This window comes from Neofelis nebulosa, chromosome 11 (genome assembly GCF_028018385.1).
Source record: "Neofelis nebulosa isolate mNeoNeb1 chromosome 11, mNeoNeb1.pri, whole genome shotgun sequence".
NCBI classification, from domain to species: domain Eukaryota; kingdom Metazoa; phylum Chordata; class Mammalia; order Carnivora; family Felidae; genus Neofelis; species Neofelis nebulosa.
In genome coordinates, this window is record NC_080792.1 from 59,689,721 (window position 1) to 59,708,846 (window position 19,126).

Here is a 19,126-nt window from a genome sequence, read left to right on the forward strand (position 1 = left end):
AGCAGTTTTAGGTTCACAGGAAAATTGAGCAGAAGATAGAGATTTCCCATATGCCCCCTGCCCCCACATATGCATAGCCTACCCCATTATCAGCACCCCCTTCACCCCTTGCCGGAGTGGTACGTTTGTTATGCTTGATGACCCTACAGTGACACTTCATAATCACCCAGAGTCCACAGTCCACATTAAAGTTCACTTTGGTGTTGTACATTCTGTGGGTTTGGACAAATACGCGACATGTACCTACCATTGTGTTATCACACAGTGTTTTCACTGCACTAAAAATCCTTTGTGCTCTGTCTGTTCTTTCTTCCCTGCCTCCTTCCACAGCCACAGCAACCATTGATCTTTTAGCAGTCTCCAGAGTTTTGCCTTTTCCAGAATGTCATATAATGGGAGTCAGTATAGTATGTAGCCTTTAAATTTTTTTTTGTTTTTATTTATTATTATGTTAAAATATTTATATATTTATTTATTTTGAGAGAGAGAAAGAGAGAGATGGAATCCCAAGCAAGCTCTGTGCTGTGAGCACAGAGCCCATCTCAGGGCTTGAACTCTGCTTAACTGACTCAGCCACCCATGCGCCCCAGTATGTACCTTTTTAGATTGGCTTCTTTCACTTAGTAACAGGCACTTAAAATTCTTCCTCCATTTAAGATTCCACTCATTTATTTTTATCACTGAATAATATTCTGGTGTCTGAATATATCACAGCTTATTTATCCGTTCCCTTATGAAAGGGCATCTTGGTTGCTTTTAAGTTTTGGCAATTATGAATAAATGTAATTCTCTAAGCCGCCATGAACATCTTATGTGCAGGTTTTTGTGTGTACATAAGTTCTCTCAACTCATTTGGGTAAATACCAAAACACCAAGGAGTGTGATTGCTGCATTGTATGTTGTATGAGGATGTTTAGTTTTATAAGAAACTGCTAACCTGTTTTCCAAAGTGACTTTGCCATTTTGCATTTCCACCAGCACTGAATAATAGTTCCACATCTTCATCAGCATTTGGTTTTGTCAGCATTTTGGATTTTGGCTATTCTAATAGGTATACAGTATTTTCTTGTTTTGTTTTTTTTAACTGAGGCATAACTGACATTTATTTTAGGTGTACAATGTTATGATTCCATATTTGTATATATTGCAAAATGATCACAAGAAGTCTAGTTAACATCCTTTGCCATACGTAGTTACAAAAACATTTTTTTTAATGTTTATTTTTGAGAGAGACAGAGTGTGAGTGGGGGGAGGGCCAGAGAGAGAGAGTTCCCTCTCTCCCAGAATCTGAAGCAGGCTCCAAGCTCTGAGCTGTTAGCACAGAGCCAGATGCGGGGTTCAAACTCATGAACCGTGAAATCATGACCTGAGCCGAAGTCAGACGTTTAACTGACTGAGCCACCCAGGTGCCCCAACAATTTTAAAAATAGATATATCATTTTTTTTTAATCTAGATTTTTTTAATCAGGTTCATTGTTTTAATTAGAAATGTTCCCTAATGATATGGAGCATTTTTCATATGTTTACTTGCCATTTGTATATTTTCTTTGGTGTCTGTTCTGCTCTTTTACCCATTTTTAAATGGATTTGTTTTCTTATTGTTAAGTTTCGAGAGTTCTTAGTACATTTTGGATAACAGTCCTTTGTTACTTTATAGTCTTTTATGAATATTTTCATCCAGGGTGGCTTGTCTTCTCATTCTTGGTCTTAAGTCTCTTAATTTTTATGTTTACCCTGCCCACTCTCTTTTTCTTACAAAATATTAACTAAAGAAACTAAATTCCATACCCTATAGATTTTGAAGCTTAATCAGATTAAGATTTTATTTGCTTATTTTTGCAAGGCTGATGTGTGTGTCCATCAGAGAGCACATTAAGGTGTTTCTTTTTTGTGTAAGATATTAGCAGCCATTGATAATCATTACCAGTACCCATTTTTAACTCGCTTATTAAGTGGTGATAGTCTTTCATTTCTTTGTTTATTAGGTGGAAGATTTTGATCAAAATAAATTTGCTGCATCAACACTTTGTAATGGAAGTTCAGGATAAATGCCTTTTTCCCCCTTTATTTGCCAGCTATTGCAAATAATGAGATGGTTCTCTAGCATTCTGCAAAGTGACCAGTGAATTTTATTTTTGAGTCTATTATGAACTCATGGATTTAAATATACTTGATACATTTTAGTTCATTGCAATTATTTTATTAATTTGTGACCAGTGGGATCATCTTCTAGTTGCCTTCTGAGTCATTTGGACTTGATTTCAAGCATCTTTTGTAACTTTATTTTTTTTTAATGACATGATATTTCAGCCTTGTCTTGTACATATCCTGCTCTGAGATCTGGTGTCAGCCTAATGGAAATGTCTAATAGTTGCATGTTATGTTGTTACGTTCACACAACTTAATGTATATTTATGTCATGACAATTTAGTTCATATTTGAAAAAAAATACACATAATTGAAAGAGAAGATAATATTTTTAATTCACTCTTAAATAACTAAATGGTTTGCCTGTGCCTGCTGGATACTGTACATATTAATAACTTTGTAATCAGATTGGACATTACCACTGTCATTTCTTATCCCATGTTGATTTTCACATGGTACTTAAAAAAAAATTATAGCTACTATCCCCAAAATCTCACTTCACAAAAATATGCCATTGACAGGAATGTAGCTCAACCTAATGTTGAAATTGAACTTCTTTTAGCTGGTAGTTTGTACAGTGTCTGACAGATGTTGAGCACGGCTCTTTGTCTCAAATTGAAGATGCCCCATGGCTCTTTTATGACTTGGCTTATGATGCTCTGGGTGCCTCAGTGCACTGTTTGGGAACCATCGACTAGGTATTTCTGCCCAGTTTCTGTTGCAGCCAGTGGTGTGCATTTTCAGTTTGTTTGTTTGTTTGTTTGTTTGTTTATTTGTTAGTAATCTCTACACCCAACATAGGGCTTGAACTCATAACCCCAAGATCAAGAGTGGCATGCTCTTCCTATTGAGCCAACCAGGTACCTCCTTTGGTGTGTGTCTTAAAAGTTATTGTTAAATAAAGTTTGTTTGTCCTTATACTCTCCAGTTAAATTCTCATGTAAGATTTCCTTGAGAATAGATTATCTGATTATGAAATGTGGCAGGAAGGAGGCCTGTCTTCTCACCCCTCAAAAGGGTATACCATACCTCTAAAAATGTTCTGTTTCACTGATAAGTACCAAATGATATGTATTATGATTTTTTTTAATTAATAAGAAAACTTTTTTTGTCCTGTGTATAGAATGACTGCTAGTGATACCACTTTGATTTTGTTTAAAGGCAAGAGTCCACTGTGGGTTTTCCCCTGATACTTAATATACATCTCTACTTTTTGATTTGGGCAGCTGCACATAGGACTGAACTGTGTCCTTTCCAGCCTACCTTGTAGACAGAAGGTGGAATTATTTTCTGTATGTTTTGGCTGCTCATTTTCCAACACTTGACATTCGAATCCTTAGAGTCTGAACTTTCACTTTAAATAAAAGACATAAGCTATGCTCTTTTATATTATTTTTTTTTTTTTTAATTTTTTTTTTTCAACGTTTTTTATTTATTTTTGGGACAGAGAGAGACAGAGCATGAACGGGGGAGGGGCAGAGAGAGAGGGAGACACAGAATCGGAAACAGGCTCCAGGCTCCGAGCCATCAGCCCAGAGCCTGACGCGGGGCTCGAACTCACGGACCGCGAGATCGTGACCTGGCTGAAGTCGGACGCTTAACCGACTGCGCCACCCAGGCGCCCCTCTTTTATATTATTTTTTACCTTGAAGCATAGTTGACACACATTGTTATGTTACTTTCAGGTGTACAAGGTAATGATTCCACAAGTCTATACATTATGCATTGTTCATCACAAGCCTAGCTACCATCTGTCACTACACAACCCTATTACAATGCCATTGACTATATTCCCCATGCTGTATCTTTCATCCCTGTGATTTATTCACTCCATAACTGCAAGCCTGCACCTCCCACTACCCTTTACCCATTTTGCTTAACTGCCCTCCCCTCTCCCTTCTGGCAACCATTAGTTTTGCTTTCTGTATTTATGAGTCTATTTCTTTTTTTAAATTTTTTTTTTTTTTCAACGTTTTTTTTTAATTTATTTTTGGGACAGAGAGAGACAGAGCATGAACGGGGAAGGGGCAGAGAGAGAGGGAGACACAGAATCAGAAACAGGCTCCAGGCTCCGAGCCATCAGCCCAGAGCCTGACGCGGGGCTCGAACTCACGGACCGCGAGATCGTGACCTGGCTGAAGTTGGACGCTTAACCGACTGCGCCACCCACGCGCCCCTATGAGTCTATTTCTTATGCTCTTCAGATTTCATTCTCATCTGGAGGTTGATTTTACAGATTGCATTATGTTAATTTCCTGAACTAACTTGTTAGTTTTTCTGTTTTCTTGTCATTAATTGTATAGTAGTTGTCAGCATTGAAAATGCATTCATTTTCATTATAATGAACTTCAGAATTTAAAATTTTTAAATTTTCTTTTACATGAATATCTTGGGCATATTGTTTCTTTCTTCTTTTTTTTTTTTTTAGTTTATTTATTTTGAGAGAGAGGGAGAGGGACAGAGAGAGAAGGGGAGAGAGATTTACAAGCAGGCTCTGAACTGTCAGCATGGAGCCCTGTGTGGGGCTCAGACTCACATGAGATCATGACCTGAGCTGAAATCAAGAGTCAGGCAACACTTAACCCACTGAGCCACCCAGGCACCCGTAGGCATATTATTTTAATCAGTGACACTGATAATGTTAGAAAGCTGAGTAGAAAACATGAAATCACTGTGTCATTCAGTGAATTTCTGTGAGTGGCATGTGGGACTCTAATTAAATGTTTGTTTGTTTGGATAGACACCTGGGGGTAGGGGAGAAACTAAAGGTGAAGTCTTAGAATATATAAGAAGGGTATAGAAAAGAAACAATAACTTCACATAAAGAGTAAAATCTCTATTAAGGTACAGCCCTAAATAGTTGTTAGTAGATTTGAAAGGACTAATTATGTAACAAGGGCAATTGATCTGTGGGGATGTGCATGAGAAATTGTCGTCAAGCTTGTAAATGTGAATACTCGTGTGCATTTACTGGGCATAGGTCATAAACCTCAAGCATACTATCATGGGGATAATCTCACTGCTGATGTTTTGAACCCCTCTAAACCCTATCTGCTTCATCTGAAGGATTATATAGGTCCCATTTTGTTTATAAACTTAAAACATTTTTTTTCTTGGACGGTAACATTCATATTTTAAGAGAAATCCCTTTTTCTCTTTTATTTGGTTTTAAAATGAGATTGCCAGCATCCTTCTTTGTGTGTGTGAGACATGATTTTTTTAAGTTTTAAAATTGTATCAGAATAATTCTGAAGATAGTTTAAGGTATCCAGTAGTGCTCGTGTAGAGTGACTACCGCTGGCTGAGACTGCTGTCCATCGAAAGGCCTGCCTGCAAAGTCAGTCCCGGCTGACACAGGAAAACTTGATGTTATGTTTTGCACAGTACATTCAGCTTTTCCTAGATGAGAAGAGTGGCTTACTGTGTCTCAACTGTTGGTAAAAACAGTGCGGTTTCTGCTGAATAACCTGCTTTCTTTTTGGGAGTCTGGAGTCCTGTACGTGCTAGGCTCCACAAAGACCTTGTACTCAGTCTAAGGAGCTGCCTGGCAGACAGCACTTCACACGTTACTGTTGAAAGAATTCAGCCTGTCTCTGTGAGCCCACTGCAGGAGGGCTCTTGGAAGCTTGAGCCTGGTTTCCTCTGGACTTCTCTCCATGTGCCTTTTCTTCTGCTTTTTTTGCCAACCTTTCATAGTAATAAATCTCAGCCTTGGGTATGACTATATGCGGAGTTATGTGGGTCATGGGATGATCTTGGGGACCCCCCCAACATAGTACTGAACGACTTACAATGGAAAACGCTATTCCCTGCCGCATTCTTGCACCCCCCTCAGTCTTATTTCTTTTGTTATTTCCTTATTTCTAAATAATATATTTACACTGCTGTTTTTTTAAGATACCAGTTGTAGGTGTTGTCAAATAACTGGGTGTTGTGGTAGATGAGGATTTAGGTCTCATACCTTTTCCAGAATTCCCTCCCTTAAGCCCTCTGATGCAATCCTGCCTGTCACAGAGCTTGATTGAGTCCGTGTTCATTGTTTTCATTATGATGACTGGACAAATGTGTAATGCTGAGCTAGGCGATAGACTACAATTTCATTTTCTCATCTGCCTTTTTCTTTTCTTTATAGTTAATGGTTGGTTACCTTCTGTTTTTATTTGTTTTTCTATTCTGTTCTTAGACCAATTTATTCCAAAAGCCCCAGCAGCTCTTCACCAGATTTCACTGTTCTTTTCCACATGGTCAGAGGTCTGTACATCCCACTGTCCTTGGGAACTCTTCCTCCTGTGTCACTGTGGACTGCGTCAGTAGTTGGTCACAGGCCTGCTTTTCCTGGGGCTTCCTTTGCTGCTTTCCGGGGTTGCACTCAGGTCTTTGGAACTCAAGAGAAAGTGTATGGGAAGTACATTCCTTGATGCTGTGTGTCTAAAAATGTCTATGTTCTACCTGTACACTTGAATGGTTGTTGGAACTAATTTTCTTTTAGAGTTTTGAAGATATTTCTTCATTGTCTTTAAATTTCCAGTGTTCCTGTTGACATATTGGTCCTGATCTTTGTAAGCATTTTTCCTGGAGGAATCTCTTAGTAATCTCATTCTGTCCCCTTACACTCTGAAACTTCGTAATGTGCTTCAGTGCGGGTCTCTTCAGTTACTATGTGGGGTGCTTAGTGGTCTCTTGTGATCTGAACTTCAATTCTGAGAAGGTTTCTTTCCACATCATTTGAAGAACAAGAATGTGTTGTGTGTCCAGATACTATTTGCAAAATTTGGCATTCCCAAATAGTAGGTTAATGCTAGTTAGAGGTTCAGTAGGTAATGTATTAATGAGCCCGTATTTGGATTCTCTTGTGGAGATTTAGATTGGAGACTCTTAGTTTACAGCTTATTTTTTAAAACTATAAAAACAAGGAAGACCTGCTTCTACTGAGTTTTAGCCTGGTATTTATTAATAAAGAACGTTTATAAAATGCTGAATTTGTTTGACTTATAAACTAGTTAAGCAAGTTATTGGTTTTCTGGCATAGGTCTTTTTCTGTGTAGATATTATCAAGTATAATAAAACATTAGAGTTCTCAGAAGCTCATTTTGGGAGACTTTAATTTAGTAATCTTTCTTTCTTCCCTACTTATATTACTTTGTCCTTCTGCATGGATGATTCTTATTACATGAGCTGATTAATACAGGTACCAGAGCAGAAAAGACTGTTTTAAGAATAATGTATATCGGGGCACCTAGGTGGTTCAGTCGGTTAAGTATCTGACTTGGCTTAGGTCATGATATCATGGCTTGTGAGTTCGAGCTTCGTATCAGGCTGTATGCTGACAGCTCAGGGCCTGGAGCCTGCTTCTGGATTCTGTGTCTCCCTCTCTCTCTGCCCCTCCCCCACTCATACTCTGTCTCTCTCACCTTCAAAAATAAATGAATGTTAAAAAAAAGAATAATTTTATTCTCTTAGTTCTTTGGAGAAAAGGTATATGTTTTTATTTTTATTTATTATTATTTTTTAAATTTTGGAGAGAGCAGGGTAGAGGAATGGGGTGGGGAGAGAGAGAAAGAGAGAGAGGGAGGGAGGGAGAGAAAATCCCAAGCAGGCTCCATGCTGAGCGCAGAGCCCTATGAGGCTTGATCCCATGACCTGGGATCGTGACTTGAGCTAAAATCAAGAGTTAGACACTCAACCAACTGAGTCACCCAGGTGCCCCTTTTATTTTTATTTTATTTCATTTTATTATTTTATTTTATTTTATTTTTCTATTCTATTCTACTTTATTTTATTTTTTATTTTATTTTTTAGGAAAAGTGAATGTTTTTAAACCATTGAGTCTAGTTTTATGAAACTTTTTCTTTGCTTTACCTCAGCGGTAACTGTCATAAAAGTGCTTTATACTTTTAGTACTTTTTGTCAGATACTGCAGAGGTAACACTTTTTACCTTTAGTATAGTGCAACTCCTGGTTCTGTACTGTATTTTATATGCAACATATAATCTTTAGTATTTTAATGTTTGTGCATTAATATTTTCAATTTGTTTAATGATTTTGCTGCTAAGATTTTGCCATCCCATTCCCATTTTTTCCTTTACAATTTTATCTTATTTTAAAGTTTATTTATTTATTTTGAGAGAGAGAAAAAGCATGAGTGGGGAAGGGGCAGAGAGAGAAGGAGATTGAGTCCCAAGCAGACTCCACAGGGTCGGTGCAGATCCCAATCGGGTTGAACTCGCAGACGATGAGATCATGACCTGAGAGAAAGATGCTTAACTGACTGAGCCACCCAGGCTCCCCTCCTTTACAGTTTTAATTTTTTTTTAATGTTTTATTTTTATTTTTGAGAGAGAGTGCGACTAAGGGAGGGGCAGAGAGAGAGGGAGACACAGAATCTGAAGCAGGCTTCAGGTTTTGAGCTGTCAGCACAGAGCCCAGTGTGGGGCTTGAACTCACGAACCGTGAGGTCATGACCTGAGCCAAAAAACCTGCTGAGCCACCCAGGCGCCCCGTGTGTAATAATTATTTTTAAAGTGGACCTGTTGTAAAAAGCATACAGTTGGATCTGCTTTTTGTGCAGTCTGATTATCTCTGTCTTTTTAAAAAATGTTTATTTATTTATTTTGAGAGAGAGAGAGAGGTGTGCGTGGATGGGGGAGGGGCAGAGAGAGGGGGAGAGAGAATCCCAAGCTCGATGTGGGGCTCAAACTCATGAACTGTGAGATGACCTGAGCCAAAATCAAGAGTCAAGCACTTAACCTACTGAGGCACCCAGGCGCCCCATCCCTGCCTTTTTATTGGAATGCTTAGTCCATTGCATGTGATGTAATTACTGGTTTTAATTCTACGTGTTGTGATTTGCTTTCTGTACAATTAACCTTTTCTTTGGAGAATTAATTTTTTTCTCTTTTGCTTTTATTTTCCCATGTGGTCTCCATTGACACTCAGGTGGGGTGGCATCACTACCACTGGGTGAGGTGAAAAATTCTGACTCTTCTCTAGGTGTCCTGTGAGACTACCCAGCAGCAATGGAGCAGGGAGCTTAGTTACTTAGAGTTTGGGGGTGTGGGGTGGAGGTCCAGATTCTTCACCTGGTCTCCATAGACACTCCTGTAGGAGCAGAGCACTCTTAACCAGCTGGCAGGTGTGAAAGGCCCCAGCTCCCTACTTGTCCTTTTTTGACAACCCCCAGCAGGGGTGCTGGGCCACCACCTGAGGGCACAAATCTAATCTCCCTCTTACTGGTGCAGATAGGGGCAGAACTTCAGGTTTTTTGGTGTTTGCCTAGGGTAGACCATTATTATCTGGAAGTTTTCGTCTTGCAAGGCAGCCCCTTTCCTGGTCCTTTGGCTAGAGAGAGCAGGTTTTTGTTGTTTTATCTGTGCCCGTCTGGGATTCTGGGTTTCGGGCTTCTTGAGAAGCACATCTGAGATGTAGAGGCAAAAAGAAAATGCAGGGAACTCACAGCTCTGTTGTTGTTAGAATCCTGAAGTCCCTAACCCACCAGCCTTCTTCTCTGCCTTTTGTCTTTTGTCTGTTTTTTGTTTATTTTTAACTCTATTATCCAGGATTTCTAGTTGTGCTTACCAGGAGGAATAGTGATAGGTGTTCTTTCTTCAAATGTTTACAAATTTAGAAGTAGGAATTTCTAATTTTTGTTTTCTTATCTTTGGCTATTTATACTTAAACAAATTGGACCATTTGAGGCCTGTTCTGCCCTTTGATTTGGTGAAGTTTAGGCTTGCTGCGGCTCCCCAGTTCTCAAAACAGTGTGCCCTAATGGAAACACCAGTTGTTGTTGCCTTTAAATCATCCTGTTTTCAGGCCTTCACCCCTTCATATGCTGCTACTTGCTGCCCTTCCTTTCACTCATTCCCAACTATAGGGAAGCAAGTCAACAAATATTTCTCTAAAGTAGTTTTTGCAAGATAATCTATTAAGCACTTTATGAACAAACGTGTCTTCTTCATCAGTCTAGTATGGAAACTAAGTAATGATAGTAAGGAGCTGGGAAAATGTGTGTGAGTGTGCGCATAGACGTAAGTTACAAAACGCCGCAGGAACACGGGAGAGAATGACCACATGCCTGTGTGGCATTTGATTGTGCACGTTCCTGCTCTGACTCCTTTCAGTGTCAGTTTTGTCACTACTGGCTTTGGAATTGGTGATGAGTCAGCTCCCACATCAAGGCTGAAGTTCTCAGCTTGGCATTTGGTTGGTTTTCAGTTCAGAGTCCATCTTGTCCTTCCGAACCTTCCCTATCCTCCTTCCCAGGAACTGCTCCCGTCAGACCAGGCTTGCAGCCATCCTGCAAATAAGCCCCGTGTTTCCTGCTTGTGCCTTTAACTGTGCTGTTCTGGCATGGATGTCCTCTCTTCTGGGTGTTACATGCAAAGGGCAGCGTAGTGGAAAGAAGATCCCAGTTTTACTTCTTCCTTGCTGTGTGACTAATGTAAGTTACTGCGGCCCTCTGAGCCTTGGTTCCCCTGTTTGTGAACACGAAAAAGTACTTCTTTTCTAACACTATGTACTAAGGTTAGTTAATGTATATGAACATGGCTGAAACCACAGGAGCTCAAATAAAATTCAGGCTCCATTGCTTTGTTTCCTTAACTAAAATGTACGGCTAAAGGTCAGGTTCATTCCTTCTAGTCTTCGTCTCATCAGCAGACATAATATGTTGAGAACATGGAAAAAACTAAGTAGTTCATTAAGTAAATGTTTGAGTACTTCCCATAATGCTCTGTGTTGTGTTAAATGCTGGAGCTCACACATTTGCTGGACAGGACAAGTGGGTGTGCAGGCAGTGAAAACACAGGACGGTGCATGCAGTGCTGGAGGTGTTGGAGGTGTGTTCCAGAGATTTGGGGGGCACAGAAAAGGAGTGATGAGGAAGGATTCCTGGAGAAAGAGTTGCTGGTAATTGACCTTTTTTTTTTTTTAAACAGCTTTATTTAGGTGTGATTTACATATACATCAGATCCATCTACTCTAAGTGTATAATTCAGTGATTTTTTAGCAAATTAACCAGTGTGTGTAACCATCACCACAATCCAAATCTAGGCTGTTTCTGTCACTTCAAAAAGATTCCTCATGCCCATTTTCAGGCGCCATGTCGAAGGAGGGGTAGCAGTTGGCCATGCAAAAGTGCTGGAAGGAGGGCTGGACTCCCGGGAGTGAAGACAGCCTTGGCAAAGCCAGGGGAGCACGAGACCGAGTGGTGGAGTGTGGGTGGGATGGATGCCTGTAAGGGGTTTTATTTCTGTGCTGTACGGCTGTGTTCTCGGGGGCTGTCTTCTGGCTCCTCCGTCTTTGGAGCTCAGTTTGCTCACCTGTAATGTGTAACTGTTATGCTGTTGGGCCCCAGCTCCACCTAAATCCTGTGAGTGTCAAAACTTATGATGCCTTCGATTGAAGAGAGAATAGAATGTACTTTTAAAAAACAATAGCCAAAAGAAAAACAGAAGAATTAGAGTGATGCTTACAGATCCTCTAATGGAACTCTCTCCTCTTTTTATGCAATAATGCATAATGGGTACAAAATTTATGAAATGTAGAAGGGTAGGAAGAAAACTTACGTCACTTATGATCTTTCAACTCAGAGAAAATTGTTAACATTCTCGTTCTTATGATTTGTTTTGCATAAATGTTTATGTACTTAAATATTGATATTGTGCTGTAAATAAAGTTGTTTTTCCCCACATTATTAAATAGTACTAAAAGCTTGATTTTAAATGCTGCATGATTTTTATGAAATTAAAAACATGCTTTGTTCATTTTTTCAATTTTTTACAATAATAGTAATAAAAGCACATGGTAAGTTTCAAACTACATAGAAGGAATAAAAATCTTTCTCCCATTTTACCACTTCCAAGAGTTAATAATTGTTAACTTTTTCTTTTCTTAATGTTTATTTATTTTGAGAGAGAGGGAGAGAGAGAGACAGAGTGTGAGCAGGGGAGGGGCAGAGAGAGACAGAGACACAGAATCTGAAGCACACTCTAGGCTCTGAGCTGTCAGCACAGAGCCCAACACGGGGCTCAAACCCACGAACCGTGAGATGACCTGAACCAAAGTTGGATGCTTAACCGACTGAGTCACGCAGGCGCCCCAATAGTTAACTATTTCTTACATGCTTTCAGAAACTGTGTGTTAATTTATATTCCATTATGTGGATAAATCATAATTGAATTGATCTATTGATAGCCTACGTAGATGATCGTGTTTTTGCTTTTACAGTGCTAAAATGAATATTTTCATGTGCACATCTTTGATTTCTTACAAAAATGTATGTGAAGGATAAATTCCTGAAAGAGGAATGCCTGGATCAGAGAGTACATTTTATATTTTGATATTGCCAAATTGCTTTTCAGAAAAGATTGTGCTAATTTATACTTCTGTCATTAGTAGAGAGTCTCACGAGTCCTTCTTTGCTTATATCTTTATCAACATTGGGTATTATACACTTTTTTGTTCTTTGCCAGTCTGATATTAGAAAAGTAACTTATAGTTTTAGTTTATACTTTAAAAATTAGAACTGTATCTGAACATTATTTTTGCATGGATATTAGTCATTTTTCTGTGAATTATATCATGTCCTTTGTGTAGGTGTCTTGATTTGTTCATATTTTTACTGATTTGTAAGAGCTCTTAGCTCTTTAAAGAACTTAGCTATTGCAAAATTTTTTTTTTATTTTTATTTTTTTTACAGTTTATTTATTTTGAGAGAGAGCTTGCAGGGGAGGGACAGAAAAAGAGGGAGAGAGAGAATCACACGCTGTCAGCACTGAGTCCAATGAAGGCCTTGAACCCACAAACCGTGAGATCATGACCTGAACTGAAACCAAGAGTCGGATGCTTAACCAACTGAGTCACCCAGGCGCCCTGCAGAATTTTTTTTTTTTTTTACATTTTCTTTTGAGTGTGTTCATGGTCAGATTTATTAGTCTTGTCATTTAGGGCTCTTGGATTTATTAAATTGCAAAATAACCTTAAAAGTGAATGCAAAGAGAAACAAGTGATTCTAATAGTTTTCCAAAGGAGTATCATAAAGATATTAAAGTGGAATAAGAACTAATAATCCAAGTAACTTTTGAATAATGTACATAGACTGTGTTACCTCTGTCTAAAGAGGAAGAAAAAGTGACCAAATCTTGAACTCTTATTGCATTTGTCCTGTATAGTGTCCATTCTAGTGAATCTATTTAGTGTCTTTTCGGATTGAACAAATAAGGGTTCCCTTGTTTCTTTTAACATAACTGCAATACAAAATAAGTTGTTATCAACACATGAACTACCTAATATCATGCACTGTAGAACTATAATGAACTATAATTGTGTGAATCATCAAATACATCGCTATAAATATTGTAAATTTTAATTCTGATTCTGAACTATTCATGTGTAGTTGTATTAAGCTGTCTGTGTAATTTATTATTCATGGTTGTTTTTTCATGACTTAAAGAAAAATAGATTGCATGTTGGATAAAACAGTCAAAATGAAACCCCTTCTTTTTAAGAGGAACTCTGTATTCGACTTTGAGAACTCCCATTTTCATTTGGTTCATTTTTCTAATACTTAAAGGTGCCAGTGCTTTCTGCCTCTTTGAGAACTGAAATGTGTGATGAATGGAATGTAACTTGAGATGTTAAAATGAATGAGTATTTTCAAAAGGGTTGTAAAGAAAAATATTTTTGATTTGTAAATGCAAGGTTAATCGCCGTGTTTTGTGCGGTGCTTTTGTGTTCTGGTTGGTGTTGATGATCTTTTCTCCCTCTGTGCAGGTGTAATGGATAGGTAACAGAGAAACCCTCCTCACTGTCTCATCAGGGAGGCAGAATGACTGAGTGCTTCCTGCCCCCCACCAGCAGCCCTAGTGAGCACCGCAGGGTGGAGCATGGCAGTGGTCTTACCCGAACCCCCAGCTCTGAGGAGATCAGCCCTACCAAGTTTCCCGGATTGTACCGCACTGGCGAGCCCTCGCCTCCCCATGACAGCCTTCATGAGCCTCCTGACATAGTGTCTGATGATGAGAAAGACCATGGGAAGAAAAAAGGAAAGTTTAAGAAAAAAGAAAAAAGGAGTAAGTGCCATTTTTCTCTACGCTTTTGGTATATTTTGGGTAAACTTTTACTCTAATCACTGTGCCTGCTGTCTGCAAAGGTTCTTGTTTGGCATTTTCTGTTCTTTACTTTTCTGGGTCTCAATTTTTGTATACTAGAGTTGTATCTTAGGGTCTTAGTCTTGCGAACAAAATTACTGAATTTCCAGAAGTGGTAAAGGTTTCGTAAATGGGTCATTTTAAATAATGTATAAAAAGTAGATATTGAAATTTTACCCTTACAGAATATTACTTTCTTGGCTGGGTTGTGTAGGCCAGTTGGGGTACAACTTTACTGGAACTGTGAAAAAGGTAGTTATTTGTTTGTCTTAAGCAGATGCCACAATGCATTCTCTCTATAGGTCCTATTCTGTAGGAAAGCCAAATTGTTTAAGCATAGCTCTTTCGTATGCTAAAAGCAAATGAGGTGATTTATTTTGAGTTTCATGTTATACTTAAGTCAATTTGTTTTTGAAGCATAGCATTGAGATAGAATGCACAAATTGTGTGCCACTTGAATGAGCTGTCACAAAATGGACATGCGTCCTTGTAATTACAAGCATCTGGAAATAGAGCATTATCAGCACGCTTAGAAATTCCCTCCCATTACCCCTGCAGAGGGAATCCCCCACACTTCCCAAAGGTAAGCTTCTTTCAGTATAGCTTGAAACTGCCTGATTTTGAATTTATGTAAATGAAAGCATATTTCCTTTCGTGTCTAGTTTCTTTTGCCCAAAGTTGTATTTGTTAGATTCATCCGTGTTATTCCACGTGGCAGTAATTTGTCGTTTTTATTACTGGATTTTGTTTCATTGCATTAATATGCTAGAATGTATCTATTCTGTTATTGGTCATTTGGGTTGTTTTCAGTTTTTGACTTGTGAATAGTGCTTCTGTGAATGTCGTTGTACGTGGTTATACATTTCTGTTGTGGGATTGCTCTCTTAAAAGGCCATGCTTATTTTAGCATTAGTAGATCCTGCAAAACGATTTTTCAGAGTGGTCGTACCAGATTGCACTCACACCAGCAGCGTCTGAGAGCTGCAGCTGCTCTGTATCGTGGTATTCTCGCCCTTAAGATTTCTGCTCTTCTGGTTGCTGTGGTGTTTGTGGTATTTTAAGTAGAGGGTAATTTGTGAAATTTTTAAATTTAATCTTCGTTATGAAATGGCTTATTAAGGTAGCTGGCTAAAGAAAAGAACAGGAAAATCATATTTTAAAATAACAACCAAACCAAAGTAGGATAACTGATAGGATATAAAACAAGTGTCAGTGTGTGAAAACCAGGGCTCAAGATGCAGAGAAGTGGGCTGATGCATTCGGCCACCATCCAGAGATTAGGGAACTTTCCTGGTTCTGCCCTCTACCCAGTTGAGACTTCAGCCTCTGCTGGTCTCCAGAAAGAACTTCACAGCTAGTGACAGGAGGGCAAAGTGTGACAGGGGAACGGCCGGAGCATCTGAACGGCAGGGCCATTTGTGTCGTGGTGTCACATTGCTTCAACAACAGGGACCAGATATATGAAAAAAAAATCTAAATAAGAGGCCATTATTCAGATGATGATTTTTCATCATATATTATAGAAGGACTCCTTGCATTAGCCCTCTCTGCAGATCCTTTGTTGTGTGTTTACAATATTTGGTTTGGTTTGCCAAAATTCCACGGGCACACACATGAACCCGGTTACAAAGGTGCCTGGCACGCCGCATTCGCCCTCTTGTGGTCAGGAGATGTCAGTGCAGCATCTCATGTTAGCTGAGAAGAAACCCCTTTCATGACTGGCAGCACCCAGGAGGGATTGGCCATGAAGTGAAAAGCAAGGTAGCCAGTCCCAGGTGGCACTGTTTTTGGTCCTGTTTTCCAAAAGTTCATGGACGGTTTGACATGAAACAGGTGTATGACTTATATTCCCTGCATTTCTTTGGCAGCTGAAGGCTATGCTGCCTTTCAGGAAGATAGCTCTGGAGATGAGGCTGAAAGTCCTTCCAAAATGAAGAGGTCCAAGGGAATCCATGTTTTCAAGAAGCCCAGCTTTTCTAAAAAGAAAGAGAAGGATTTTAAAATAAAAGAGAAACCCAAAGAGGAAAAACATAAAGAAGAAAAGCACAAAGAAGAGAAACATAAAGAGAAGAAGTCAAAAGACTTGACAGCAGCTGATGTTGTTAAACAGTGGAAGGAAAAGAAGAAAAAGAAGAAGCCAATTCAGGAACCAGAGGTGCCTCAGGTTGACGTTCCGAATCTCAAACCCATTTTTGGAGTTCCTTTGGCCGATGCAGTAGAGAGGACCATGATGTACGACGGCATCCGGCTGCCGGCGGTTTTCCGTGAATGTGTAGATTATGTAGAGAAGTATGGCATGAAGTGTGAAGGCATCTACAGAGTTTCAGGTATTGGGCACACGCGCTTCTCTTAGGGGTTTTTAAAAATTCACTTCCATTTTTCAAAGGAAGGGAAAAGAAGAACTTGTGAGGAAAATTGTGGCATGGTTCCTAATAAGTCTTACTCATTTCCTCAGTCCTTCCAGTTGCACAGAAATCCCCCACACTGTGTGTGTGTGTGTGTGTGTGTGTGTGTGTGTGTGTGTTTTAGCAGTTTGCTTTTTTTGTGATATTCTCTTCTATCAGGAGCCTTGATACACGAGTTGTTCACAGTTTTCAGGAGCCCGGATGAGTCTAAACAAAGTATATGAGTCATGTCCCTTCACTTGGGTGCCCTCAGACTATGCTTTATTCTTCTCACCTCCTTCCCTCTGAGCAGGGCTCAGTGTTGTGAGGGAGATCAGTAGGACAAGGAAAGCTATCTTGGTTAAGGGACACTTCTTGGCCAGGAGACACTTTTATTGACCTAATCATAGAATGTATTTCCTGAGTTCGGCTGAAAGAACGTGAAATGTTACTTGCTAAGTGTTTAGGCCCCAAATGTCAATGTTTTTGTCAGCCATGTGCAGCTATTACATATATTAGTGAAATTGATTTTCTGTTTGTTTTCCATACATGTGAAAGTTCAGATTTCTTATTTGGCAAGAATGTAATTCATATTGGATGTCTAAAATCCAGCTAAATGTATGCTACTTAAAGAAAAAAGATTTTATTTCTTTCTTTTGTACTGTACAGGATGGAAGTCCTGACCTGTGGCAACATCGGTGTTCTAAATCATTACTTTCCCATGATTTAGTTCTTGATACTGGAAATCTATTTATTTATTATTATTTTTTTAATTATTATTATTTTTCTAATGTTTTATTTATTCTTGAGACAGAGAGAGACAGAGCATGAGCAGGGGAGGGGCAGAGAGAGAGCGAGACACAGAATCTGAAGCAGGCTCCAGGCTCTGAGCTGTCAGCACAGAGCCTGACGCGGGGCTCAAACCCACGAACTGCGAGGTCGTGACCTGAGCCAAAGTTGGACGCTTAACTGACTGAGCCCCTATTATTATTATTTTTTTAACACATTTATTTCGAGAGAGAAAGACAGTGTGCATGTAAGTGGGGGAAGGGCACAGAGAGTTAGAGAGGGAATCCCAAGCAGGCTTTGCACTGTCAATGCAGAGCCCGATGTGGGGGTTCCATCTCACGACCGTGGGATCATGACCAGAGCCGAGATCAAGAGTTGGACACATAACTGATTGAGCCACCCAGCTGCCTCTGGAGATCTATTTTATAAAACTTGTTGTTGGTCACACATTTTCATGGTGAGTCAGATCATACACATTTAGAATATAGAGACATTACACTTAGTTTTTCCATTGATTTGGTTCACACAATCAATTTTTAGAGGGCAGATTTGATATATTTGGCTTTTGGGGAAAGGACAGGCATCTCTGATAATTTAGGAACCCTTAACATAGTACCCCTTAGCGTATCATCGTTAAGAATATTTTGGCTAACATGCTACCATTTTATAGAAAATATAATCCACAGATAGGGCATTGCATTTGAATTTATAATTCTTTAGTAACATGAAAATAAACACATTTAAATGAACTTGAAAGGGGCGCCTGGGTGGCGCAGTCGGTTAAGCGTCCGACTTCAGCCAGGTCACGATCTCGCGGTCCGTGAGTTCGAGCCCCGCGTCAGGCTCTGGGCTGATGGCTCGGAGCCTGGAGCCTGTTTCCGATTCTGTGTCTCCCTCTCTCTCTGCCCCTCCCCCGTTCATGCTCTGTCTCTCTCTGTCCCAAAAATAAATAAAAAACGTTGAAAAAAAAATTAAAAAAAAAAAAAATGAACTTGAAAATTTGACTTTTAAAATTAATGATGAATCGATTTTTAAAGATTTAAATAATACCAACATAGCTGCTTCTCTCACTTGAGTCTGATAGGAAGGAATTTTGTTTTAGGTGAAAGTTTCTCTGAAGAGTTTCTACAGCTTTGTTCAAAGGATTCTTTTGTCTTTGACCTATTTTTGATGTTTGCATTCTTTTGGAGTTGGAGTTGCAGAACTCTGTTTGTGTGTCAGAGCACTCAAAGGGAGCTGTTCCCCTGATCATTGATTCCTGGAGGCTGAGCTCCTGCTTTGATCAATTTTTTATCATTTTTTAAGCTCTGACAGTGTGCTATATTCAGGATACCGTGGATTAGAGTTAATGGCTGTGACTTTTTTTTCTTTCTTTGAATGCTCATAAGACTGTTTTCTGCTGGAGAGTTTTTGGTTCTTATTCCTATTATAAGTGCTAGTTTTATTTTTTATTTTGTTTTTTTAAGTTTATCTATTTTGAGAGAGAGTGTGCATGTGCATGTGCACGCACATGTGTGTGAGTGGGGAAGGGGCAGAGAGAGAGAATCCCAAGCAGGCTCTAATTGTCACTGCGGAGCCTGATGCAGGGCTCGAACTGTCGAGCCATGAGGTTATGACCTGAGCATAAAACAAAAGTTGGACACTTAACCGACTGAG

At 39.3% G+C, this 19,126-nt stretch overlaps 1 protein-coding gene across 2 annotated transcripts in view; it reads left to right on the top strand.

The window, feature by feature from the left end:
* RALBP1 (ralA binding protein 1) overlaps positions 1-19,126 on the top strand; it is a 49,193-nt gene that overhangs the window by 13,463 nt on the left and 16,604 nt on the right. For both annotated transcript variants that reach the window (XM_058692708.1, XM_058692707.1), the window contains exons 2-3: positions 13,921-14,219; positions 16,166-16,624. In XM_058692708.1, coding sequence (XP_058548691.1) covers positions 13,976-14,219; positions 16,166-16,624 — 703 coding nt within the window. In that variant the 5' untranslated portion in view covers positions 13,921-13,975. The remainder of the gene's footprint in view (positions 1-13,920; positions 14,220-16,165; positions 16,625-19,126) is intronic.